This window comes from Acomys minous (assembly GCF_964271855.1).
Source record: "Acomys minous genome assembly, chromosome: 6".
NCBI lineage: Eukaryota > Metazoa > Chordata > Mammalia > Rodentia > Muridae > Acomys > Acomys minous.
The window spans coordinates 66,084,056-66,109,872 of record NC_140487.1 but is presented as its reverse complement, the minus strand read 5'-3'; the positions used below and the strand labels follow the sequence as shown (position 1 = coordinate 66,109,872).

Here is a 25,817-nt window from a genome sequence, read left to right as displayed (position 1 = left end):
ACCCACAGGTGTGCTTGTGCAGCAGCAGTGGGGGCCCTCCCCTTAATACCTCCCCCTCCCTCCATTGGGGTATAAAGGCAGGCTTCCCTCCAGTGCTCACTACCTTCTGCCACAATGAGTCCACTTCTGTTCCTGGCCCTTGTGGGAGCTGCTGGTGAGTTCTATGCATAACGCAGGTCCTGCTCTTCCTTCTCTTGAGTCATGAGCCCTACCACCAAGTCTGCTTTTTCACTTTATCTATACTCCAGTGACCTCTCTTCCCCCCTGCAGCAGCTCTGCTTCCAATCTTTCAGACTTCTCTGTAAGCCTAAAGTTCCTTACATCTTCCACTGCTGTTTATCATGTGATCAGAGTTTGTAGAAAAGGAAGGCATGTGGAAGTGCCTGGAGCAGCAGGCCTCCTGCTTATGTCCAACAGCTTGAGGATAGCTCAGCCATGTTTCTGCTAAGAGAGGAATACTCCTAAGTTGAAAGGTGAAATCCTCATTATATGGGATATTAATACCTAAAAATTCTGGTCTTGTGTCTGGGACAGTAACTTTGTATTAGGAAAGACATTTCTATACTATATGTATTTTTAAAAATATCAAAGTGACTTTGAGACATAAACGAACATGCATAAAGTTCTATATATTGAGGATATTTACCAAGAGAGTCTAAGCACCCTAAATGCTTTAAGCACTGTTAGCCACAGGGTGTCAATGAATGGTGAACATAAGATCAAATGAGGCAGTGCATCAGAAAACCATCTCTATGGCCTATTCCTATACGCTGAGGAATAGGAGAGCTCCACTCAACCTATACCTGAAACTATCAGAAAGCAGTCACCTACAGAGTATTTTTCTATTGTCCTGCTGCACCCTGTATTATAGACAAACTCTTCTATGCCTACTGTGGATACAGTGGTACCTTCTTGCCTTCAGCTCTTGAACTCATTAAGGATTCTTAATGAGTTTACGTCTGACAGAGGCCTGAGGGCTCCACCCTCCAGAAACGTGAAGAATTGTCTTCTCAATGGTCTTCTTGTCTTTATTGAAGTTGCTTTCCCTGTTGATGATGATGACAAGATTGTTGGAGGATACACCTGCCAGAAGCATTCCGTCCCCTACCAGGTGTCCCTGAACTCCGGCTACCACTTCTGTGGAGGTTCCCTCATCAATGACCAGTGGGTGGTGTCTGCAGCTCACTGCTACAAGTCGTAAGTGATAGGACCTGACTGTACAAACAGACACTTGACATTTCTAAGGGCAAAGTATAAGGCCAGGCAAGAACTGGGGTTGTAAGGTGAATGGGAAGAGTCAGAGAAGAGAAATCACTGACTGCAACTTATTAAATGAATTTGGAGAGAATATGGATACAGAACAGATAGCTATTCATACCCTTAAACCCTTCAAAATAAGTCAGTGGCATAGATAACAAAAGCAAGGAAGGATGATTTTTTAGGGCATAAAGAAGCAAACAGAAAGTGCCAAAAATATTTTTTAAAATAGTAACACTGGCTCCTATAGTGTCATGATAAATTCAGTTTTCAAAAAGTGTAGACAATATATAAGATTTAAAAATATCTCAATATCAGTAAGTTTTCCTATAGAGAAAGAACTGAAAGTCAATTTCTATGCTAGGGGATATAACAACTGAACACGCATCAGAATCCTCCAGATTATGATTCAGAAAGTCCAGGAAAGAAACCGAGAAAGGGAACTGGTACCGAGAGGTGCCACAGCTGAGTGGACTGAGAGATTCTAATCCCAAACTGGAACAGACCCATCAGAATAATAGTTTTTAAGAAGAGGTGATTTAGTGTAGTTTATACTCTGCAAAGACACAGAGGAAGAGTAAAGATACAAGGAGCTATTTTGCATACAAAGTGGAGATGCGCAGTGTCCAACAGGAGTTCTGCGCCTCAACCATAATATCTGTTTTTGCAGCAGAAAGGAATTGGGTCCTTGCACAGTGGTACTTGCACAGCACACCTCTACTACTGCTGTAATATAAATCCAGCATCCTCCACACTCTAGACTTATTCAGCAAAAAGAGATTAATACCTCTGAACTAGTGGGCAATGGAGAAGAAGTTCCTAACATGACTTTTTCCCCAACAGCCGCATCCAAGTGAGACTGGGAGAGCATAACATCGATGTTCTTGAGGGCGACGAGCAGTTTATCAGTGCCGCAAAGATCATCAGACACCCCAATTTTAGTTCGAGGACCCTGGACAATGACATCATGCTCATCAAGCTCGCTTCCCCTGTGACCCTCAATGCCCGAGTGGCCACTGTAGCTCTGCCCACTTCTTGTGCAGCTGCTGGCACTCAGTGTCTCATCTCTGGCTGGGGCAACACCTTGAGCTTTGGTGGTAAGACACTTCATCTACCTTTACACCTTTCCAGAACCAAGTAAATATCAACACTTCAACCACTGGCTTCTAAGATGCAAATACACTGCAAAAACTCAATACACAGAAGTTTCTTTGGTGAGCATAAGGGATATTTGCACACAGAATGATCTTGTTCCCAGGATGTAAACATGGGAGATGCAGAGTGCGCTGTTATTACTTTCAGGAAGGGCCTCACTAATGACTGTTCTGGGATCTAAGTTTCTCACTGAGCCTTAATATCTTGAAAAATGCTCCAGGGGCCGTAGAGTGCTCAACATTGGAATGCTGACGGTCTGAATCACATTTGTTCCTTTTCCTTCCATCAAAGTGAACAACCCAGACCTGCTCCAGTGCCTGGATGCCCCAATTCTGTCTCAGGCTGACTGTAAAGCCTCCTACCCTGGAAAGATCACCAATAACATGATCTGTGTTGGCTTCCTGGAGGGAGGCAAAGATTCCTGCCAGGTAATTAGCTCCCTTCTCATGTAAATGCCTTGTTTTCTTAGGAGTGGGAGTGAAATGCCCAAGTGTCTGAGGCAGGAACTTTCCTGTAGTGATTCCATGAAAAAGTTAGGATGTCTCTTCTGGATGTCATTTCCACGTGTTCACAAGAACAGAGAATGGGATGACAAATGGGAGCAGGGTTGGCTAGAATGTCATCTTCAGCTCAGAGTAAATGTGGTCCTTCTTTGACATGCCTCTTCATTAAATACTGTATTCTCTCATCCCAGGGTGACTCTGGTGGCCCTGTGGTCTGCAATGGAGAGCTCCAGGGCATTGTCTCCTGGGGCTATGGCTGTGCCCTGAAGGACAGCCCTGGTGTGTACACCAAGGTCTGCAACTATGTGGACTGGATTCAAGACACCATTGCTGCTAACTAAGCTCCTTAATCTCTCTGAAATCACTATGCCAATAAAGTGAATGCACCCTCCTTTCTGTGTCTGAGCTCTTTATCCTTTTGTCTATGGGAAACACACTCCCATATGAGGTCATCTTTCTCCACCGTTGAGATGTGGTGAGCATCCTACATCTCCACATTTGTTGCACAGAATAAAATTTCAGGAGAATTTGAAAAAAAAATCAATGAAGTACATGGTAGAAAAATTACAGTTTATTTTTCCCTTCTTTCTTTCCTTCTTTCCTTCCTTCCTTTCTTTCTTTCTTTTCTCATTCATTCATTCACTCACTCACTTTACATCCAGGTCATCGCCCCCTTCCCCCTCTCCTCACAGTACCACCATCCCTTTCCCTTCCCCTATTCCTCAGGAGAGGGGAGCTCCCTTACCCACCTACCCCAACTCATCAATTCACATCAAGATTGAATGTGTCTTCTTTCTCCAAGGCTTGGGAAGTCAATCCATTCATGGGGAAGTGATCAAAAAGCAAGCAATGGAGTTCATGTCAGAGACAGCCCCAACTACCCTTATTAGTGGATCCACATGAACCCTGAGCTGTCTATCAGTTCCATCTGTGTAGAGGACCTAGGTCCAGCCCATGCATGCTCCTTGGTTGGTGCTTCAGACTCCACCAGCCCCTCTGGGCCCGGGTTAATTGTCTCTGTTGGCTCTTTTGTTCTTCTCCCCACTTTTCCACTAGACTCCCTATGCTCCACCCAAATTTGGCTGTGACTCTCAGCCTCTCAGTCTACTGGGAGGTGGAGCCTCTCAGTAGACAACTCTAATAGGCTCCTGTCTGCAATCATAGCAGACTATCATTACTAGTGCCATGGACTAGCTCTCTTCCATGAGGTTGGTCTTGGGTTGGACCAGGCATTGATCGAACATTGCCTCAGTTTCTGTTCTACCTGCTCTATCTTTATCCCTGCACCTCTCGTAGACAGAGTAAGTTTTGGAACAGAGTTTTTGTGGGTGGTTGGTGTTCTCCTCCTTCCACTAGTAGTCTTGTCTAGCTATAAGGCAGCCTCTTCAGTCTTCATGGTCCCTGAGACTTGAAGTCTCAGATAGAGTGCCCCCTCATATCCTCTCAGAGGCCTATTCTGACTTAGATCTCCAGATTGTCCCAGAGATGGCCCCACCAACAGTTTCGCTTTTCTTTGCAGGTCTTCTGTCCTCTTTCTGCACTGTCTCCAAGTCTGATCTCCACTCTTGTTTCTCTCTGTGTTCCATCTCCTACCTTGTTCCCTCTCTTCAATCACTACCTCTGTTTATTCTACTTCCCTTCTGATGGAGATTTAAGCATCTTCTCTTGGGTCCTCCTTGTTACTTATCTTCTTTGGGTCTGTGAATTGTATAGTATGTTTACTCTGTACTAAATGGCTAAAATTTGATTATAAGTGAGTATATACCATGTGTGTCTATCTGGGTCTGGGTTACCTCATTCAGAAAGATCTTTTCTAGTTCAATCCACTTGGCTGCAAATTTCATAATTTCCTTTTTTTAATGGCTGAGTAATATTCCATTGTATAAATATACCACTGTTTCTTTATCCGTTCTTCTGCTGAAGAACACCTAGGTTGTTTCCAGATTCTGACAATTACAAATAAAAATTCTATGAATATAGTTGATCAAATGTCTTTGTTGTATGGTAGAACTTCTTTTTGGTGTATTCCCAGGAGTGGTATAGCTGGGTCTTATGGTAGAGCTATTCCCAGTTTTCTTAGTCATCAGAGAAATGAGATTCCATCTTACACCCATCAGGATGGCTAAGACAAAAAAAAAAAAACAATAACAAAAAAAAAAAAACACCTAAAGTGAAAGCACGTGCTGGTGATGATGTGGAGAGGAAAGAGAACATTCCTCCATTGCAAACCTGTACAACCACTTTGGAAATCAATCTGTCAGTTTCTTAGAAAATTGAGAATAGCTCTATCTCAAGCTTTGGTGTGGTGCAGGTGAAGAAGTGTCCATGTGATGATGTATCAACACCACTGCATTGTGTCACTCTTCCTAGGCGATTTTAGGTTGTGTCAAATTGACAGTTAAAACTAACAGAACAGTGTTCAACTTGTACAATGAAGTCCCTCATAGAGAGTTTATAGTACTAGACAGTGTTGAAAGCAATAAGAATGATCCTCTATTGCGTTCTGCAGTATTGTTTAGTGCCTCCCATGTTCAAGTCATTTTCTGGGCATCTCAATGCTTTGATATAAGTCACAGAAGTTATAAAGTAGGGAGTCCATGGAGTGAGTGAGATTTTTCTTATATAGAAATTCTCCTTACATATTATTCCCTCTTCATTATAGAACCAACTTTATATTCTTTCTCACTTGCTTAAACACACATACACACACACACATACACACACACACATACACACACACACCCCAAATCAACAGGAATATTTTAAAAAGCATTTTAATCCCTTTGGCTGGAGTACAGGCACTCCCTTAGAACACACTTTTAATCTCAAATAACGAAGATAAAGTTGGTTTGTAGAAGGAAGCAGCCATGTTTGAAATTGGCATCTAATTGAGGAGCCAAGTGATGAATCAGATAAAGATTTGACAGAATGAGTCAGAGATAGGATATTGTCAATTCTCATAAGAACAGACAGGAAAGAGAGGCTACTTAAGAGCAGCACAGAGGGAGTCAGAAGTAGAGGGCAGTTCAATGAATGCAGTTCAATAGTCAGGCAACGCTGCAGAATTCAGTTGGTGCAGTTCTTACCCTTGTAATTGAGTTTGGTTGAGTTCAGCTCACAAGTAGTTTTACTGAGACAATTATGCAGAAACAGGTTGCAAAGGTAACATGTTAGACACTTGTAAAGACAGAATGAACCAGGGAATAAGAGGGAGCCAGAAGATTAGAACAAATTTCCAGAGTTAGTTTGAGGCAAAGCAGAACAATTCAGTGAGAAGCTGAGAGAAGCCGATTTGAATCACTCAGCTTGGAGTGGAGTTTGAGTTGGAGGAGCAAAACTGAACCAGTCACCCAGAGTTCAGAAAGAATTATCAGGGGTGACATTCAGTAGTTAGCCTCCGAGACAACAATTACATATGGCAAACAAAAGTTACCCTTAAGAACCTGTATAAAGTATGGGTTCCTTTCTCTGGGAGGCTGGGCTGAGAATCTGGCCACAGAGTTTTCTTCAGCCTCCTGGAGGCTAGCTGAAGAATGCTCGATCCTGAGAACCGGTTGCAGAGAAGACCTTCTGGGCAAGAGGGAAACACAGGACAGCTGCACTCAGCTGGGTTGAGACAAGAAAAATCTGTGTCCCTTCCAGAGGGGAAAGGGGCCTCTGGCTTGCAAAAGACCAGACTACACCTTATTAAAATAAAGACAAAAGAGTGAAACAACTAGATTTTAATTCATTAAGGTTAAAAAAGGGCAAGGGTGGAAGGCTATGGGGAAGGGATGAGGGTTGTGCTGCTGAACCTTCCAGCCTCTGGGTTTTTAAACTAAGCGTACTTGAATAGCAGAAGACACTCCCAAGACGCTTCCCTGAGCTTGTCTCCAGGGCACCTTTGATATGTTTTTCCTCAAAGAGCCAGCTTTTGACACATTTTGAGTGGATTACTGTCTTCAAGGAACTATCTTTTTAACACATTTGGGTCTGGCAAGCTGTTGTCCAAGCACGAAGCTTACAGGGAGGGAACATCCTCTGGCCTACAGACAAAGGCCTACAATAAAGAGCTACAGGTAGCTAAGCTAAGGAATGCTGAGAGCAAGGGAAATAGTCTTCTCCAGGGACAGCATACAAATTTGTTAACCAACACCCCAGTTTTATATGAAATCCTCATTCAAAAAGCTTATTATTAGAGACAGACATAGTGGCTCATATGTGTAATCCCAGCATTCAAAAGACTGAGCAGGAAGACCACAGTGCAAATTAGAAGCTGGCCTTTATTCACATGATAACCTATACCTAGAAAAGAATTAATATTATTGCCACTTACTTAGCAAGTAGAATACAGAGAATTTATAGAACTTTTTCAAGAGTAGACTAGTGATAATAAGATAGAGACAAATGTCTGCGCACAGATTCGAAGTTCACAGCTACGGGACTTTATAGATTATGGTGGTACAATTTTGCTCCTTTGTTGCCATCTTTTAGTAGTAGCTGTAGAGTAGTCTGGAAAGCTCTCTAGGTAGCAATCACAAATGTGTCTAGGGAAACAATCTCCAGATATATTGCTGGCTATGTGAGATTGTACTATGAGCCAATTCTCTCTTCACCATTGCTTTCTACGTATATATTGAAAAAAAAATAACTGCTTTGTAAGGAAAAGTGAACTAAGGGTAAAACTGTCCATACAGCTCTCTGAATGGTGCCTCCCTTTTGCATAATGAGTGGAAGCAAATGTCTTCAGAGTATGAAGAATAGAGACAGAGGGAATCCTTTCCTTTCCTGTGGAATTACGAACAGACTCTAGGTGTGTTTGCTGTTGCTACAGTGAGGCCCCAGATAAGAAAAGAATGTTTTTGTATGTATGTATATGTTATATATAATTAAAATGAGTTCTTCAGTGTAATGCTCATTGAAAAGCACACATAAAATGGCTATAAAAAATGTCATCTAATATTGACTTGCTGTGATGTATTTTTCTCAAGAAACAGTTATTTTCTCCAATTTTTCTTTTGCTTTGAGTCTTGTCTTTTCACAAGCTGCTGAGGTCCATGGAAGGTATTTGGAGATACATGATGTTTTCCAGATCTCTCAAGGCAAGAAATCCATGATCCCCAATGTGAGCATGTTTTCCAATGCCAAGACATTAGAGACAGTGGGCCCAGACAAAGAAGTAGGACAAATCCACCTTACTGGCATAGTGATTAGAGGACAGGGCTTCCTGGTTTGTATCAATGCTGGCTTGAATCCAGTCCAAGTAGCTGCACAACTTGGTGCTTACTCCCACTTCAGGATTGTCTTTCTGCATGAGAAAAATACCCAGAGCTCTCCATTGCAGACCTTGGGAAGGAGGAACAGTGTACAGTGAAGAGGTCCTTGGACATAAGGCCACTTAATCTCATCTTCTAGTCGTTCCGTGGCTCCATGTCTTTGTCACGCTGACCCAATCTGTCCTAAGGAGAAGACATGCCTATCCAGAGGAGACTTTTCACTTTTCCTTAATCTCACTTTTCATTAGCTTTTCTGTCCCACATCCTTGTAAATCAGATTCTATTTCCAGGAAAACAGGGGTCTTTCTTTGCAAAGGGAGCCACCACTTGGCAATCTTCACTTGCCTGGAGTAGGCCAGCGTTCAATATTATTGGTGATCTTCCCGGGTTAGAAGGCTCCGCAGTCAGCCCGAGACAGCAGCGGGTGTCCAGACACCATAGCATGCCTGGGTTTGCTTACTCTGAAAAAGAAATCTGGTAGAACAAATGGGACTAAGACCAGACTAAAGTGTAGAAATTCAGTAGTAAATACTGTGGGCAACCACTGCTGTGTCTCTCCAAGATACTGAATCCTAGCAAGGATATGTGGCCATTAGATCTTAGAATAGGCACCATCCATCTCCATTCTGGAAGTAATAATAGCACATTCTGCATCTGTCCCTTTTATATTCTTTCAATCATCTTACTGAGTGTATAGAAACATGGGAGCCACTGCAGAAGATTGTTTATACTAGGCACCTGACTTGTATCCAAAGGATAATGCCCAAAGCTTAATTCCCAGACACATGCTAGGTTCTGCAAAGTACACAGAGAAAGAGCAAGGTGAAGGGTCATATTCACCAACAAAGCACAGAGTGTTTTCCCAGCCAGAGGTAAAGCACAAGAAGTTGTCAGAGATACTGGGGTCAATTAGGCATTGAGGGTCACAGGGGAAGAACATGGTCACCATGATGTAATTGTTCTGTATCTTCCTAATGAAGTCGTAGTAGCTAATAATCATGGGAGCAGTAACCAACTGTTCATTTCCCTCAAGTACATGGACGTTGTCCTCTTCCAGTCTCACTTGACGTGGCTTTTGGGAACAGGAGACATGTTAAGGGCTTTCTCCTTATGGTTCAAGACACCACAGGTTTCTCAAGGTACTTTTTCATGTGTGGCTCTGAAGATTGTGAAAGAGCCTGATGTTGTATCATAGAAGAAGGAAAGGAACTGGTGAACATGGTTTGGTTTGGCATATTGTTGCTTCCTTTTTAATAGAAAATGGTCTACAAGGGCTGAGACAAAAGACTACAGGGAAGGGTTGCTTTTTATTCCATTACACACAATGCCCAACGTGTATCCAGGGCTTTGGACACAGGAACTATCTGAAGCTCTCTTCATGCTCTGTTTCTTTGCTAATTTCACACAGAAATATTGACTCATATCTTCGCTTTCCAAGAGATTGTTTTTCTGTGGTGTCTAAACTAGTGGTACCCAAAGTGTTATGTCTTGGTCTTCATCAGTATGATTCAGGGCCCCCCACCAACTCCAAAACTATAATCATGATATAGGATTTGAGTCTTTCTTGTCTTTCTCACCTATATTTACCAATGAAGCCCATAAGGGAGATGCTGGTTCTCAGATATCTTTATAGAATAAAATCAACTGGAGAAGAAAACTAAGACTAAACTAATATTCAGTTATGTTACTGAAATCTATGAGTTCATTTTCCTGCTACAGGAAGCAGGTCATAGTTGCTTTGAATAGCTTTTGCTTGCTTCATCATTGGTCTCTAAGGAAATAAAATAAAGCCTCCTTCTTTTGTGGCCTTGTATCTTTAAATTTTAATGGGTTTGCTTGTGGTATGAGAGCCTTCTCAGTATGTGTCAGTGTTCACCCAGAATTCATGTATATTATTTCATCTTTCACCTTATGACTTCACCACTAGCCCAATTAGATGTCATGTTCTAAATATGTTTCAGGTTGTGAAACTACATATGGGGAACTAGTACTTATAACTAGCAGCAATGAGATTCAGACATATGCACTGGTCATTGGTGAGGGTGCCTCCACAGTTTTCCAGAAACATCTGCTAGGAGATGAAATTCTAATGACAGGATCTTGGTTGGCAGTGAGTGTGCAGTCAAGGAACACCCCCAGGAACAGCTTTGGAGAGCTGGTTCAGATTATTGGGGGGGGTTACTTATGGCCCTGAGGAGGGAGCCAGGGTCTCTGGGGCAAGGTTTGTGTGGCCATGTACCCCTGGCCAGGGCAGAGGTGTTTGAAAACACCTCATCTGCACACACAGGGCCTGTAGGGTACAATGAGTGATGGTAGTGGGGGAACTCATAAGGTCAAAAAAAAACCGGAGTGAATCTTGATAACTGTGAGGCTAATAAATTCTTACTAGGGTTGATGATGGAGAAGCCGTCTTTATGGCACCAAGTTGTGAGTGGGAGGTGGGGGGGGCGGCAACCAACTTCTGCCATCCTTATGTTTGAAGTATATGGGTTGCTATTCCTTCGTCTTTTCCTGAATAGCCCTGAACCATTATGGCCCCACAGGTCTGGACAGAAGACGTGATTTAAGAACAAACTTAGGGAGATTCAACCACATATCAGTCATCTTGCCCATTGCCTGCTTTACTCTGAATTTCATCAGTTGTCTGTCCAATAAGAATATCAAAATTTCATGGTGATCAGTTAAATTTGCCTAATTAGAAAAAATGTTCAGGCTGCTTAGAGTGTGTTGAATCTAGATTCTCATGCCACTGTAATATGTGTTCAGTGAAGCCAGAATAGAGTGGGTTACCTAGGCAAACCCAGGCAGAACAAAAGAGGGCCCAGCAGCAGGCCCCATATAAACAGTTCTTAGCTCTTACTGAAACCTGGTGATACTAAAGTTATCTGGAAGCTTTTAAAGCCCAGTGTGTAGTTTATACTGATGACACATTATATCAGAATTTCTGTGTTGAGACTCTGGCAAGATAGTAGTGCAGTGTCACGAAGAAGATTTCTTGTAACAATGCCTACAGGGGAGATCCAAGGACTAAGGTTTACTGGTGATTTTGACTGGTTTTTACTTTTGGATGTCTTCAGCATTTGTATATTTTACAATTTTTCATTGTTGCTTCTTTATATAAATTTGGTGTTTTTGAATTCAGTATTTTCATAACTAACATCTGTGAAGGAAATATGCTGTCTATCTTTTAAGTGTTCTTGTGTTATTTTGTGAAAAATCTATACTTGTTTTTAAGGATAGGCATCTCTCCCAGTTGTTTTGGGGAACCTCTTAATGAATAGCCCTCTACTGAGAAGTTTCTCCCTGCCACCTTTTAGATAAAAGGCAAAACACAACAGCAATGACAGCAACACAAGGAAATCCACCACTATCATGTCAACAATACTTTGTTAATTGTTTTATTTTTTAACTTACAGTGGCATGACTAAAACAACTTAAGACAGAAACAATTTATTTTGATTCAGAGTTTGAAGTCAATCTGCCATATTAGGAATGTCATAGCAACAGGAGAATGAGGTGGCACATACTAGACTACTTCATGAGGTAGGATCCATACTTGACAGTGCTAAAGTGTCCAAGAACTTCAGAATGGTTTATAGAGCTAGGGAAAACCTAATGTTGTAATTCAGTTATAAGAAGATAGTAATAAAGCGACTCTCTATGAAATTTGCTATACCCATAGAGCAGAACATCAAACATGAATAAACTTTCATCATAGGATCTTCTTCTTGCAATTGGCACAGACACCCACAACTGGACAATGTTCATAGTGTGAGACACTTTTGGAGTTCTCAACCATAAATGACATGTCTTCATCAAACTGCTCACTTTGAAGCTCATGAACATGTACATAAGAGGAGCCAAAACGTTTTAAGCATCCGATGCGGTGAATGACACCAAGGTAACAGTGAATTCCAGATGCAAAAGGAATAATGCACCTATGAACTCAGAGAGATGATAACAGCATGCTCAAGACTTGTACAAGTTCAAGACAAGTTCACAGCATTGAGAGGCGGGAGTCTACAAGGGATCCCACCCCTATGCGAGGGGAACATGTGCACAATTATCCCAAATCTTACATACAGGTGAAAGTTTCAGTGCAACAGGGATCCTTTCTGTGTGACAGGTCAACATGAAAAATAAGTACATTTGTCACTCCTCATATCGTGAAGGAGTCTAACAAGAGAGCATCTTGATAAAGGAGCCTATTGGTTGAAACTGGGATACTCTAAAGGCATGAAAATCTGATGCAACCATAAGTAAAGGGTCCTGGAATACTCTATGAGAGTATGTCTGAGGGGGATGATGGCAAGATGTAGTTGTAGACAATGGGACAGACAAACAGGTACACACTGAATCGAATTAGCTAGATGACTGAGATACAAAGGGCACTGTGATTTATGGCTCTACCATCTGTAGCAAGGATCAATATTATCACCTTTGGATAAGAGGACACTGACATATCCACAAGCCAACATCACCTTCCAAGGTGTTTCTTTATGAGATTTTCTACCATGGAATGTGAGAAATCTAAACCTTGGGTCAGAAAGAGCACTTAATTTTTGCAATCTCTTCCCTCCTATAGCACTGAGACTACCTCAGATTCCTTCAGTCATAACTTCCCTCCAATAGTGGGCTGTACTATCCCATAGTGACCTAAAATAAACATTTAATGCTTAAATTTGTTTTTCAGGTGTTTGATCACAGCAGTGAAATAAGTAGCAAAGTACTAGTATTAAATTGCTTTCTTTTCTCTGAAGACTCCTGTGGACTGAGCCCTTAATAGGAGGTTACTAGGAAGATACAAATATCTGTAAAGGATAGTCATTCCAACAAATGTGTACCTGTAATTTAAAAGCAATGCATCATATATCCCCTTAAATATAACAGCTTCTTAAATATTAAACCCAATGATAGTGAATCACTTAAAATGCCAAAATATAAAAATCAATCTCTTTTTTATAGTTTTAACATAATTTTTATTGATTCTCTGAAAATTCCACATTATCTACCTCAATTTCACTCATTTTCCAGTCCTTCCTTATCTACCCTCAACCCCTGTAACTTCCTCTCCCAAAAAGAAATTAAATATTAAAACAAAAACAAGAAGTCTCATCATGGAAGCTGTGATGTGTCCTAGTGTGTCCCAGAATATACCCTTTTCCCTAAACAGCTTTACTTGCAAACATTTATTGCAATGAGTCGTTGGTCTGGTCTGAGGTCTCTGGCTTTTACTACAGCAACAATACTGTACCCTCATCAAGTCTCCTCTAGAATATCCTGCGGTTGCCCTGAGTCCTTTACAGGTCTACAGCTCTGGTTCCACAGGGCCATTCCTTCAAGTGTTCCAGCAGTCCATAGATGGGATAGGTGTTGGGGTGGGCCAACCAAAAGCCATGGATCTGGGTGTGCATGGTAGCTGAATTAATCAGTTCACCAGCTCTCCGGTGCTCTTGCTACCAGGGCCAACACATGCCTTTGCACACATCACTGCTAGTGCCACTATACAGTGAGAAGATGGTGAAAGGCAGGGCAGCTGGGGCCTCACACATCAACATGGCTTCAGGTGGTAGCCTAGAAAGCATGACCTTTGCTTGTAACATGGTTCTTCCAAGGCCTCTGTCATCCTGTTCTGTACCAGTGCTGAAAGATTATTGGAAAATGGCAGAAAATGCAATAATTCAAAATCCTGTAAATGTCATAAAGAACAGAGAAAATGAATATTCTTGGCTCTACCCCTAAATGTAAATCTACAGGTAATAATGGCTGCTAAGAAAAAGAGAATCTATTTTCCCCAGGGATAATCTACCTGATAGAGTATCCCAAGCAGTCAGCCCTAAATGCATGTACATAAGAGTACCAATACATGAAATGACCAGATTTTATTTATAAATGCATATGTGTGTATAGGTGTGTTTGTGATATGTATGTGTTTTGAAAATAATAATTATAAAATAATAGGCCATAAAAATAAGAGGAAAGGGGACATGAGAGACGTTAGAGGAGAAAATTGTGCCAATATATTTCTTATGTGTGAACTACTTGAAATATGGGTAAAAATAAAAGTTAACTAAAAAGTTTTAATGGAAAATAAATATCTATGGGAAAATGTTGTCATTTGATGATGTAATCATGCGTTTTTCTTTCCAGAGAAACTTACTTAGGCCTAATCAGTAGTATTTTCATAGGGATATGATGTTATAGAATTTCAGAAACCTAATCTCTCCGGATAAAGGTACTTCCTACAGAATGTTGAGTTCACTTTTAACATTTCTTTTTCTCCCTCCTAGAAAACCTCATTGAAGCTTCTGTGTGGCCCTAGTGATTTTCAGATTCCTTCTTTAAGGTAAAGAGTAATTGACATTTTAGTGATCTATGGACAATATCTTTCATTGCCAGTTTTCTTGATCTTAACTCTCTCCTTTCTTGAGGAAACGTGTGTCCTTCCCTCGGAATAAGTGTTCATTTCGGAAGTTTATCATTTCAAAATATTGTGATCTTTGTCTAACAGTCTGATTTCGTTACTGGTGCTAAGAGTGGCCAATAGTTGCAAGTGAATCTGAAAATAGAAAATCTGTCTGTGTGTATGTCAGGGAGCATTTAGAAAGACAGTCTACTAGACTTTAGAAATCATGACCTTTTTTTTTTTTACTAGGCAAAATACTGGGATAGAAATATTAATTCCTGGAGACTCCAAATCAAACCAGGCATCATGATCACATTCAAATAAATAAATGTTGCTTTCTTTAAGTCATGCCCAGGCACATTTGTGGACCAAAGAAAACAGCCCTGAGATGTAAAGTGAATATATAAATTCATTAATAAAAAAAGAGATGACACAGAAGCCATATATCCAGGTAGGTGTTATGAATGGACCAGAGAACAAAGACGAGAGGTCCAAAGGTCTAAGGAGAAACACAGGCTTTAAGTCATCATAAGAAGTCTGCTTCTATAAAAGTGAGCTTTCCGAAACTTAAATGCATTTATCTTGCACTCAGAAAAGAATATCTCCTTATCCACGTTTCTCATACTTTGAAGTCCTGTAAGTGTCCTCCTAACTCTTGAATTATTTCAAGCACATTGACAGTTGCAGACAGTATTTATTTTTCATGTGTAATACTGCATAATCTATGTATTTTTCTTTGTTGTTTATATTTCAGATTATTTGTTAAGATATTGTGATTTATGATTAAATATCACAAATGATATTTAAATACCTCATATATCTGATCATTAAATTTGTCTCTTTAGTGCTCCTCATGAATAACTGCAATTGATTTTGCTTACTTTCTGCCATAACTTGAATTTTAAGTGCCTTCCTTTTACACCTATGGTCTTATATGAAAATTCTGTAACATCTCAAGAAAATATCTGCTTAAGTTTCATTCATCCTCCTGCAAATCCATGAGCCTGGTTAGAAAAAAAAACAGTTCATTGAAAGCCCAAGCTTATAAAGAACTCTGCATTCTTTTTCATCATTGATGTTTTAACTACAGACCTCCAAATTCTTTAATTTCATCTTCCTATTCAGTAGAATAGTCAAATTCACAGGTAAGAGGCTTAGGCAACATTTATTTCCTACAATGAGGGTACCAAACAGCCCCACTAGTTCCCAGAACCAGGCCTTCCTCAAAGTTTCTTAAATTAATATCCATAGCATCAGAATTTCTAAGGATCTGAGACAGTATTCTTACTTCCTAAAAAAGAATCTCCTCAGCCTAAAACGTCCCCACTGTGTAGACAAGGCCTTGACTTCTCCTGTTTGTTCCATTCCAATATCCTCCCAAGAATCAATTATCATCCTCCTCTGGCCTTGGAAAAAGTTTTCTTGTCACCTGTAGGTCACCAAGTGACAAGGGTGCCAAACCAGGCAAAGCTAATGCAAGAAACAGGGAGTTATTTTTGTACAGGAGCAAAAATTACCTCTTCACTCTTACCTGGGAAGCCTTCCTCTCCCTCTAGGGAGCTACAGAGACAAGCTCTGGTCACATACTCATTAATTTCTGCTGTCCTGAGCCCGTATGGGAGCTGCTGGTGAGTTTCATGGCTTTCCCTAAGTTCTTTCCATTCCATTAAGTGAAATATATCAACTTTCTCAATGCTGTTTCTCTTACCTACATTCTAATAGTCTCACCATCCTCCCAAGCCTTCTCCCCACTTTCCTGAGCTCTCCATCTTCATCTTTCTCATGTCCCCTTTAGTCTACTCTCATCACCCCTCTTCATTGTAATCAGTACCAAGAGCAGGGAATGTTGAAAGGTAAATCAAGTAAAGAGATTCCATGAAATGAGCCAGCATGTCGATTGCCTGGCTCCACCCACTCTGTGATACTTCTACCATGGATGCTCTTAAGAAAAAAGAATCTGCTTGAAGACATAGAAACCTTTTTCCTCCCACATATTTGACCACTATATTTCTGACTCTGTGTGTCTTGAGTCTTGCCTGCCTACTGGGGCTTAAGATCCCCAGATGAACTCCATCTTACCAATCATACATTTAAAGTTAAGAAATACTGTTATATTAGCCAATTGTTTTGCCCTCCCCTTCTTAGTTGGCTTGGGTATTCCTTTCTGGTTTTGACTCATTCTGTAGAGTTGATTCCTGTGGGAAGATGGCCTAGGTCAAATCATCCTGATATTCTAAAAAGCTAATACTTAGGGGGCACAAACTTAAAAATGAAGCAGGTAATGGGGAAAACTGGCTTCTAATGGGGTACCACTAAGTCTGTTCTTAGGTAATTCTTGTTGTCCCAAGCCTAATTCTCAGAAGAGATTTGAGCCCTGTGGGAACTACCTGTCTGTTCTACAGAGCCTAGTACTGGGAAACTCTACAATCTATGTGGCTTTTTGGAGATATAGTGATCCAAGCTTTCCTACTCTCATTGTGTTCAGTAAGAAATCCTAAGGGTTTAAGCTGCCATGGAGCCAATGGCTTCACTCTCCAACACCCTGATGAATTTGCTTATTCTCGTTTTCTACTTCCACTTGGGTTACTTTTCCTGTTGATGATGATGATAAGATTCTCAGTAGATACACCTGCTAGGAGAATTCATTGCCGTACAAGGTGTCCCTGAACTCTAGCTACCACTTCTTTGTGGAGGTTCCTTCATCAATGACCAGTGATGTCTGCAGCTCACTGCTACAAGGCATAAGTGATTGGCTCCTGCCTGCAGAGCCCAGTGCCTGGGATGTATTTACAACACAGCACTTGGGTTGTAATGGGGAAATCCATGAAGAAAAGATGGTACTGACAGCAGCCAACAATCGTGAGCATTGAGTGAAATTTAAAAGAGAATAGAAAGCCTTCCACTTCCTCAAACAAACCCACAAAATAGCAAGGATTATGGGTCATTAAACTAAGTAATGTTTATTTTGCTGTTAGAGACACTAGTGAGGAAGTGTCTGAACTCCAAGAAGAAAAATGAACTCCAAGACTTCATAAATTCAGCTAAATACTAGTGAAATCAATGCAGTCTTTCTTCTGTGTTCTCAGTCCTGAGCATCACGGCTGACATGTATGACCGATGACAAGGCTTCTTAAGACACTGAACCCAGGGCTAGATTCTGGCTCAGTAGTTCTGTAGTTGGGAGCATGAATGTAAACTTCTCTCAAGGTACCATGGGCTCCAAAGGATTAAGTCCCACAGAATACTAATTTTTAACAAGGGAAGAAATAATAATCATAGTTCCTACTGTAGTTAACAATGACTCAGAGAGTGAGATGATCATCAAATGTAACCTTGGGTCCACATTCCTGGATGTAAGAGGGGCTGTGGCATGGCAAGCTAAAAAGCAGCCCAAAGCTGCATCCCATATATCCAATATATCACAAATCTATGAAGAGCGAAAGGGGCTAGGGTGCTTGACCAGATATTGCCCACCAGTAAGCAGCTTCTATTTCCGTACTGCCTCTAGCTCTACTAATGACCTCCAGAGCCACCCCTGAGCAAGCTTGGGAACCTTGGAGTGTCTTGGACAATGTATAGAAAATCTCTACCATGTCTTTTCTTTCTATCAGCCACATCCAAGTAAGACTACGTGAGCACAACATCAATGTCCTTGAAGACAAAGAGCAATTTGTCACTCCTGCCAAGATCATCAGGCATCCCTGATATAATAGTAAGACTGCAGAGAATGACATCATGCTGGCCAAGATCTCTTCCCCTGTGACCCTCAATGCCTTGAATGGCCACTGTAGCTCTGCTGACCTCCTGTACGGCTGCTGGTACTTAGGACCTCATCTCTGGCTCGGGAAACATCCTGAGCTTTGGCGGTGAGGATGACTTTTTATCTAATACATTCCCTCTTCCGCTTGTTTTCTAAAAACAGCATGTCTCTGGTTTTGAGCTTCCTGAAGTTTAAATTCTTCACATCCTGATTGATTCCTCTTCCCTCATTCCCTCCTAATCTCCCCTGCCCCCCTCAACCCCTCTCCCTCCCTCCCTTAGTCCTCAGAAAAAGGAGCCCTGATCCCCTTACATCTCACCTCAGCCTATCAAGCCTCATCTGTACTACCTGTAACCTCTTCCTATGTAGCCTGGCAAGGCCATCTTGCCAGAAGGAAGTGATCCAAGTTCAGTGGCCAGAGTACATGTCCGAAGTAGTTCCTACTCTCCATACGTGGGATCCATAAGGAGACTGTGCTACTACATCGGAGCAGTGGGTCTAAGTCCACATCATACATGGTCCTTGGTTGGTGTTTCAGTCTCTGTGTTGTAGTGTATTTATCTTTTTTATGTGGCTAATATCTGTTTATGAGTGAGTCTATACCATGTGTGTCTTTCTGGGTCTCAGTTACCTCACTCAAGATGATCTTTTCCAGTTCCATCCATTTGAAATTACTGGTTTTTACCTTGCGAATATATTTGAAGTACTAACTATAAGAAAATTGTAGTTGATACCAAAGGGATATAAAATACCAGGAAGTTTATTTGCTACAACCTAGAGGACAAGTACAGAATATATTATTATTCTGAAAACAGGATCAACAATGATATTTTTATAGATTTAGAAAGCAACAATTCTTTGCTGAATTTTATATTCTTAATTATCTCTCTGGTGGTTACCCATGGCATTCTGGGATAAATTGTTGTTCCTTAGAGTGCTCTACAGAGTGAGTTCAAGGACAGTGAAGGCTATACAGAGAAACCATGCCTGAAAATTCAAAGTAGTAGTCGTAGTAGTAGTAGTAGTAGTAGTAGAGGAACCATAATGGGGAGCTGTTTGGGTTTTGTTTGTTTCATTTTACTTTTTCAAGAAAAATTGTGTCTGAGTAGTGGCATTAAAGGTCTTGTCCCTTGGTACTTCACTGGGGCTTAAAGTTGTAATTTATGCCCTAATTGTGGTTGACAAGACTACTGATTTATTTCTCATCAATGATTAACCACAGTCACTCCTGAATTATCTCCTTCATATTCATTTTGGCAGCTTTGAGACCAAGTCTTGCTCTGTGATTCAAGCAGGTCTTGAACTTGTGATTTCCACGCCTCAGTTTGCAGAATGCTTAGACAGTAGTTTGCACTGCCATGGCTGGCTCTCCACAGAAAGATATTTATGCCAATGCAGCTTGACTCCATCCTCACATCAGGTTTTCTACCCAGTCCCACTGATCATTCCCAAATTCCTACTTATGTTTTTATAGATGAAATAAGAGGTGTTGTATCTACAGCCCTCACATCTCTGAGCAATTTGCTCACTGTTTGTCTCATACAACAATACTAATCTGCCTGTACCATCTTGAGAAGTTCATAGGCATGTTCACATTTACTTCATTTTCCCTTCTGTAGTGGTTATTCCAGTTCCACAGAAAGAAAGCAAAGATTCAGAGGATGTTGTTCACTCACCTAGCTATTTGCAGGCTCACTAGTGGCCTTCCATCTCTTTCTATTGTGTGGTCTCAGACGAGGAAGATTCCTCCAACTTGATCTTTGACAACTCTCCAACCAACATTCACCAACAAAACCCATCCCTGCTTCCATGCATTTCCTGGACGAATTCCCCAGTCACTGTCATCCATGAACTCTAACCACTCTTAGGTAACCCTTGTTCACTGTGTCATTTCTGACTTAACCTCTCCTGGTTTTCCACAATGATCAAGACAGCACCTAAGCTCCTTCTCATGTAATACAGATTTTTCTTTCATCTTTCTTCTCGTTTGCTTTTTGTTGCTGTAATAAAATTTTCTGACCAAAAGTAACTTAGAGCTTAAATTTCAGGTGATAGTATATCACTGAGGCATACCAAGGAAGAACTCAAGCAAGAGCTAAAAGCATAAGCCATGGAGAAATGCTGCTCACTAGCTTACTCTCAGGCTTTTCATCTCTCGATTTTAAGATTGGCTCTTTACAAATTTCATGCATTATGTTTTTTTCATACTAATGCTTCTAATTCCTCTCAGTCCCACCCCTTTTCCTGACCCACACAGCATGTGTTCTTTTCTTTCTTTGTTTCTTTCTTTTTTTTAATATACCCATCAAGTCCAATTTGTGTCATCCATATAGTGTTGGATGTGTGATCCTCCACTGGAACTTGATTTACACTTAAAGAAAAGAAAAGAAAGAGAGAAAAGCTTTGTACTTTGCTCAAGAGTCACCAATTGTTAGTAGCCCCTCAGCTACAGCTTGTGCTTCATGCCTAGCTAGTATCTCCCTTCTGAGATTCAGTCTGGCTTAACTTTTAACAACTCTGTGCATTCTGTCATATCCAATATGAGTTCATTATGCAGTTACCCTGTTGGGTCCAGAGCACATTGTTTTCTTACAATCATCTACTACCTCTGGATCTTACAGTTTTTCCTCGCCTCTTCTGCAATTGTCCCTGATCCTTGGGAGGAAGGGGTGTATTGTAATTAGGGCTGAAAACTCAAAATGCTCTTGTTTTTCACTCCTTGATCTATTGTAGCCCCCACTTATTGCCTTCTGCTGCAAATACAAAAAAGCTTTCTGATAAGTGTTGAAAGATTCACTGATCTATAATAATAATAATAATAAGTCATTAAAAGTTAGTTAAATACTATGCCAGTTTAGCAAAGTAATAGTAGTAGGTTCTCCCCAAACAGGCTACGACATGTCTGGCCATGGATTCTTGACACTACCAGTGATGCCAAATTTCAGCTTGAGGAGCGAGCCTTAAATCCAATCACGAAGTGATTGGTTGTTCCCATGGTGCTTGTACCATCATTAAACTAGTGGGCATGTCTTGGCAGGTCAGTCATTATTATATATCACAGCATTTATAGCTACATTAGACTGGCAATTACTTTTCTGCTCTGATTCTGTGAATAGCACCTTCCAGCATTTTGAGTTCAAGCCAGTAGGGATAAAGTTTCCAGGTCAGTAACAGCTTAATTTCTCTATGTTCTATGACTCATTTATGTGGCGTCTTAAGCAATCAGCCTATTCCATCAAGTTCTGGAAGGTAACCAAGAGTAATAGTAATAGACCATAATCTTCAGAGGTATATGGGACTTTAGTGGGCCACAATTCCAAAAGGTATAACCCATTCCTGACACTTATTTTTTTTTTTAGGCTGTGGTTTCTAATAGAGTTATTTTCACCCTCTTATGGGTAACTCAATTTTTTTAAAACTTTTTGTGTATATGTATAAATATCTTAAGAAGCTTCTAGAGTAGTAAGCTTCCATATGGCATTTTAAAATGTCTTTAGTAATAGTTATCCCTTTCCACACCCCCTACTCTGTCTTCCTGCCATCTCAGATGCCTTTTTACTTCCTTCTAGGTAAGGACTCCAGACTCACTCTGCCAACTTTATCCATCCCTGACAAGTGCCATCAGCCCCTGCCCCTCCCACCAACTGTACCCACCCCTTCCACTTCTGTATGTAATTGCCTTGGCCCTATCTTTAGGGAGAGATCCTTCCAACTCCATTCTTGTAACCCAAATAGGGGTCCCAGAGTTATATTGTCAGTTCCACCTACTCTTGTGACCTGGCTCAGGATAACATGTCACACATTTGTTTTAACTGTCTCTCTTCTGCCCCTCACCTTTTAGGTAGGAATTTTAGACTCCGAGTGCCAACTCTAGTTGCCTAAGGACAACTACTGAAAACCTCCCCCAGATTCTTAAAGATTGACTGTCAGAATCTTCTAGTTGCTGGAGAACGTCAGTTCCTGGGCTTAGAAACTTCATTTAGCTCAAGCTGAGCCAGAACTATTTCTGGCTCAATACAAAACTAGTCAGGAATTCACCTTGGCCAGGAAAGTAGGTAAGCTAACTGCAGGTCTTCACCTCTCCCTCCTTCTGTCCAAATCCAATTCTCTGTCCTCATCCCCAGCTCTGTAGCATATTTGGAGACTCTAAAAGCCATGAGGTCCTGTGAAGATGTTCTACAGACTATAAGAGACCACAGATGCCTGCTTAGACTACCATACCCATCAAAATGTTCATCACCATAGATGGAGAAAATATGATATTCCATGATAAAACCAAATTAAAGTAATATGTATCTATAAATATAGTACTTCAGAACATACTAGAAAGAAAGCTCCAACATAAAGAGGTTAGCAACATACAAGAAAACACAAGCAATAAATAATCCTAGACCAAAAAATCAAGAGGAGAAACACACACACACACACACACACACACACACACACACACACACACACACAAATAATAATGGGAATCAACAAACACTACTCATTGATACACCCTAACATCAAAGATATCACCCTAATATCAAAGATACCACCTCACAGTAAAGGAATAGAAAAAAAGATATTCCAAGCAAAAGGACTTAAGAAAAAAGCTGCTATAGCCATTTTACTATCTGACAAACTAAAATTCAAACAAAAACTAATCAGACAAGATAGGAAAGTAGCCTAAATAATCATCAAAGGAAAATTGACCAAGAGGACATTGCAGTTCTTAACATATATGCCCTAAACATAAGGGCACCCAAATTTGTAAAAGAAACACTACTAAAGCTTAAACCGTATATTGACCCTTATACACTGATAGTTGGAGACTTCAATATTCCATTGTTGTCAGTAGACAAACCATTAAGATAAAAACTAAAGAGAGAAATCCTGGCAATAACAGACATTATAAACTAAATGGACCTAATATATATTTACACAACATTCCACCTAAACACAAAAGAATGCAACTTCTTCTTAGCACCTCATGGAACTTTTTCCAAAATAAATCTCATACCTGGATACAAATCAATTCTCAACAGATATAAGAAAATTGAAATTGCGCCCGGACCCTATTGTTCCCCCATGGATTGAACCTGGATATCCACAGCAAAAGAAACTAATCAACTCACTACTGAATGAAAAATGGGTCAAGAGAGAAAATTAAAAATAACTTTAAAACTTCCAAGAACTGGATTAAAATGGATATGTAACATATCCAAACTTATGAGACAAAATGAAGTCAGTTATAAGAGGTAAGTTCATAGCACTAAATGTGTAAGTTTTTTAAAAATTGAGATAGGGGTAGAGCGATGGCTCTGGGGTTGAGAAAACTGACTATTCTTCCAAAGGTGTTGAGTTCAAGTGCCAGCAACCACATGGTGGCTTATAACCATCTATAATGAGATCGGGTTCCCTCTTCTGGTATGCAGGTGTACATGCAGGCAGAACACTGTATACATAATGAATAAATAAATCTTGTATAAAAAACTGAGATAGATTATACTAGAAATTTAAGACAACATCTGAAAGCGCTAGAACAAAATGAAGAAATCACATCCAAAAAGAGTAAATAGCAAAAAATAATCAAAACTCCGTATTGAAATAAATAAAAGAAAATCAACAAGCTGCTAACCTGAACTTCCTATTTACTCAGGTAAATAATTCTATTCCTTCTCAAGTCTCTGATGGAGCTGAAGAACAGATAGTTTAGTTATACAAATAACCTTAGTTGTTTAGGTTTTAAGATGTTTTAGGGTCTAGATAGATATTTTAAGTTGATAGAGATGAGAGACAATAGAGATTGATTTAAATTCAGAATTTTAGACTAACCAAGATAGGAAAGATGTTATCTTCAACGTTGCCAAATACAAGTAGCCAAAACACTGTGAATGTAACATTAATATTATTACTGATTGTTTTGCGGTTCTTCTTGCTGTATGTAGTTTATTTTATATATGTGTAATAATATAAATGTACATATAAAAATAAAAATATATTAAAAAGGAAACAACAACAAAAGTACAAGGAATCAATGAAGCAAAGAGTTGCTTTTCTGAAAAAATAAAAGACTGTCAAGGCCTTATTCAAATTAACTAAAAGGTAGAGAAAGAATATCCAAATTAACAAAATTATAAATATTTGGGGGACATACAAACAGACACAAACAAAATCCCGAGAATTATAAGAATATACTTTAAAACATTGTTCTCTATTAAATTGGAAATCCTAAAAGAAATGGATATTTTTCTTCTACATACCATTTACAAAACTTAAATTAAGATCAGATAACCAAGTTGAACAAACCTATAGCACCTAATGAAATAGGATCAGTCATTAATATTTTCCCATCTAAAAATAACCTCTGGTCCAGACAGGGTTAGCACAAAATTCTACCAGACCTTCAGAGAAGTGTTGATGCCAATATTTCGCCAATGTTTCCACAAAATAGAAACAGAAGGCACATTGTCCAATTCATTTCCCAGTTATAAGACCACAGTTACCCTAACACTCAAACCACATAAAGACCCAACAAGAAAGAGAATTACAGACTAATTATTTCTATGAACATAGATACAAAAATACTTTAAAACAAAATCTAAGAACACATCAAAAAGATAATTTACCATGATCAAGTAGGTTTCATCCAAGAGATGCAGGGATGGATCAACATATGAAAATTAGTAAATGTAATACATTAAAAAACTAAAAGAAAAACACATGAACATCACATTAGATGCAGAAAGGGTCTTCACTAAACCAACCACTTCTACATGATAAAAATCCTGGGTGTATTAGGCATAAAAGGAACATGCCTAAACATAATAAAGACAGTTTACAGCAGGCCCATAGCTCACATCAACTTAAATGGGCAGAAATTCAAGCAATTCCACTGAAATCAGAAACATGACAGATTTTCTACTCCCTCCATACATAGTCTATATATAATACTTGAAGTCTTAGATAAAGCAGTAAGACAACTAAAGGAGATGATCAAGGAGACACAAGTTATAAAGGAAGAAGACAAAGTACCTTTATTTGCAAAGGATGTTATCATATACAAAATAACAAAAATCCTACCAGGAAATTCTTATAGCATATACACACTTTCAACAAAATACCTAGATTCAAAATTACATAAAAAATCTGAATCATACTATATGTAAATGACAGAGAAAGAGATCAAGAGAAAACACCTTTCATAATAGCCTCAAATAATATAGAATATCTTGCGGTAACCAACCAAACAACTTAAAGACTTGTATTATTAAAACAACAACAATAGCAAATTCAAGACATTGAAGAAAGAAGTTGTAAAGGATATCAGAAGATAAATGATCTGCTATGTACATAGATAGTAGGATTAATATAATAAAAACGATCATCATAAAAGGCATGTCCCATGGAAGTCTTCACTTACCAGGAGATTGGGATAGATGTGAGGACATCCTACTGAGACTCTAAGTAAGAGAAATATAGAAGATGGAGAAATA

At 39.8% G+C, this 25,817-nt stretch overlaps 1 protein-coding gene and 1 gene segment (V, D, J or C); both read left to right on the top strand.

Annotated features, from left to right (window-relative positions):
• The window catches only part of LOC311600761 (T-cell receptor beta-1 chain C region-like), a 266,643-nt gene that overhangs the window by 226,053 nt on the left and 14,773 nt on the right, over positions 1-25,817 (top strand).
• Positions 115-3,256, top strand: LOC311599855 (trypsin-5; the record flags this gene model as incomplete). The annotated part of the gene is made up of 5 exons (XM_084785908.1): positions 115-154; positions 1,038-1,197; positions 2,101-2,354; positions 2,704-2,840; positions 3,107-3,256. The coding sequence occupies 5 exons, from the start codon at positions 115-117 to the stop codon at positions 3,254-3,256; spliced, it is 741 nt and encodes a 246-aa protein (XP_084642034.1).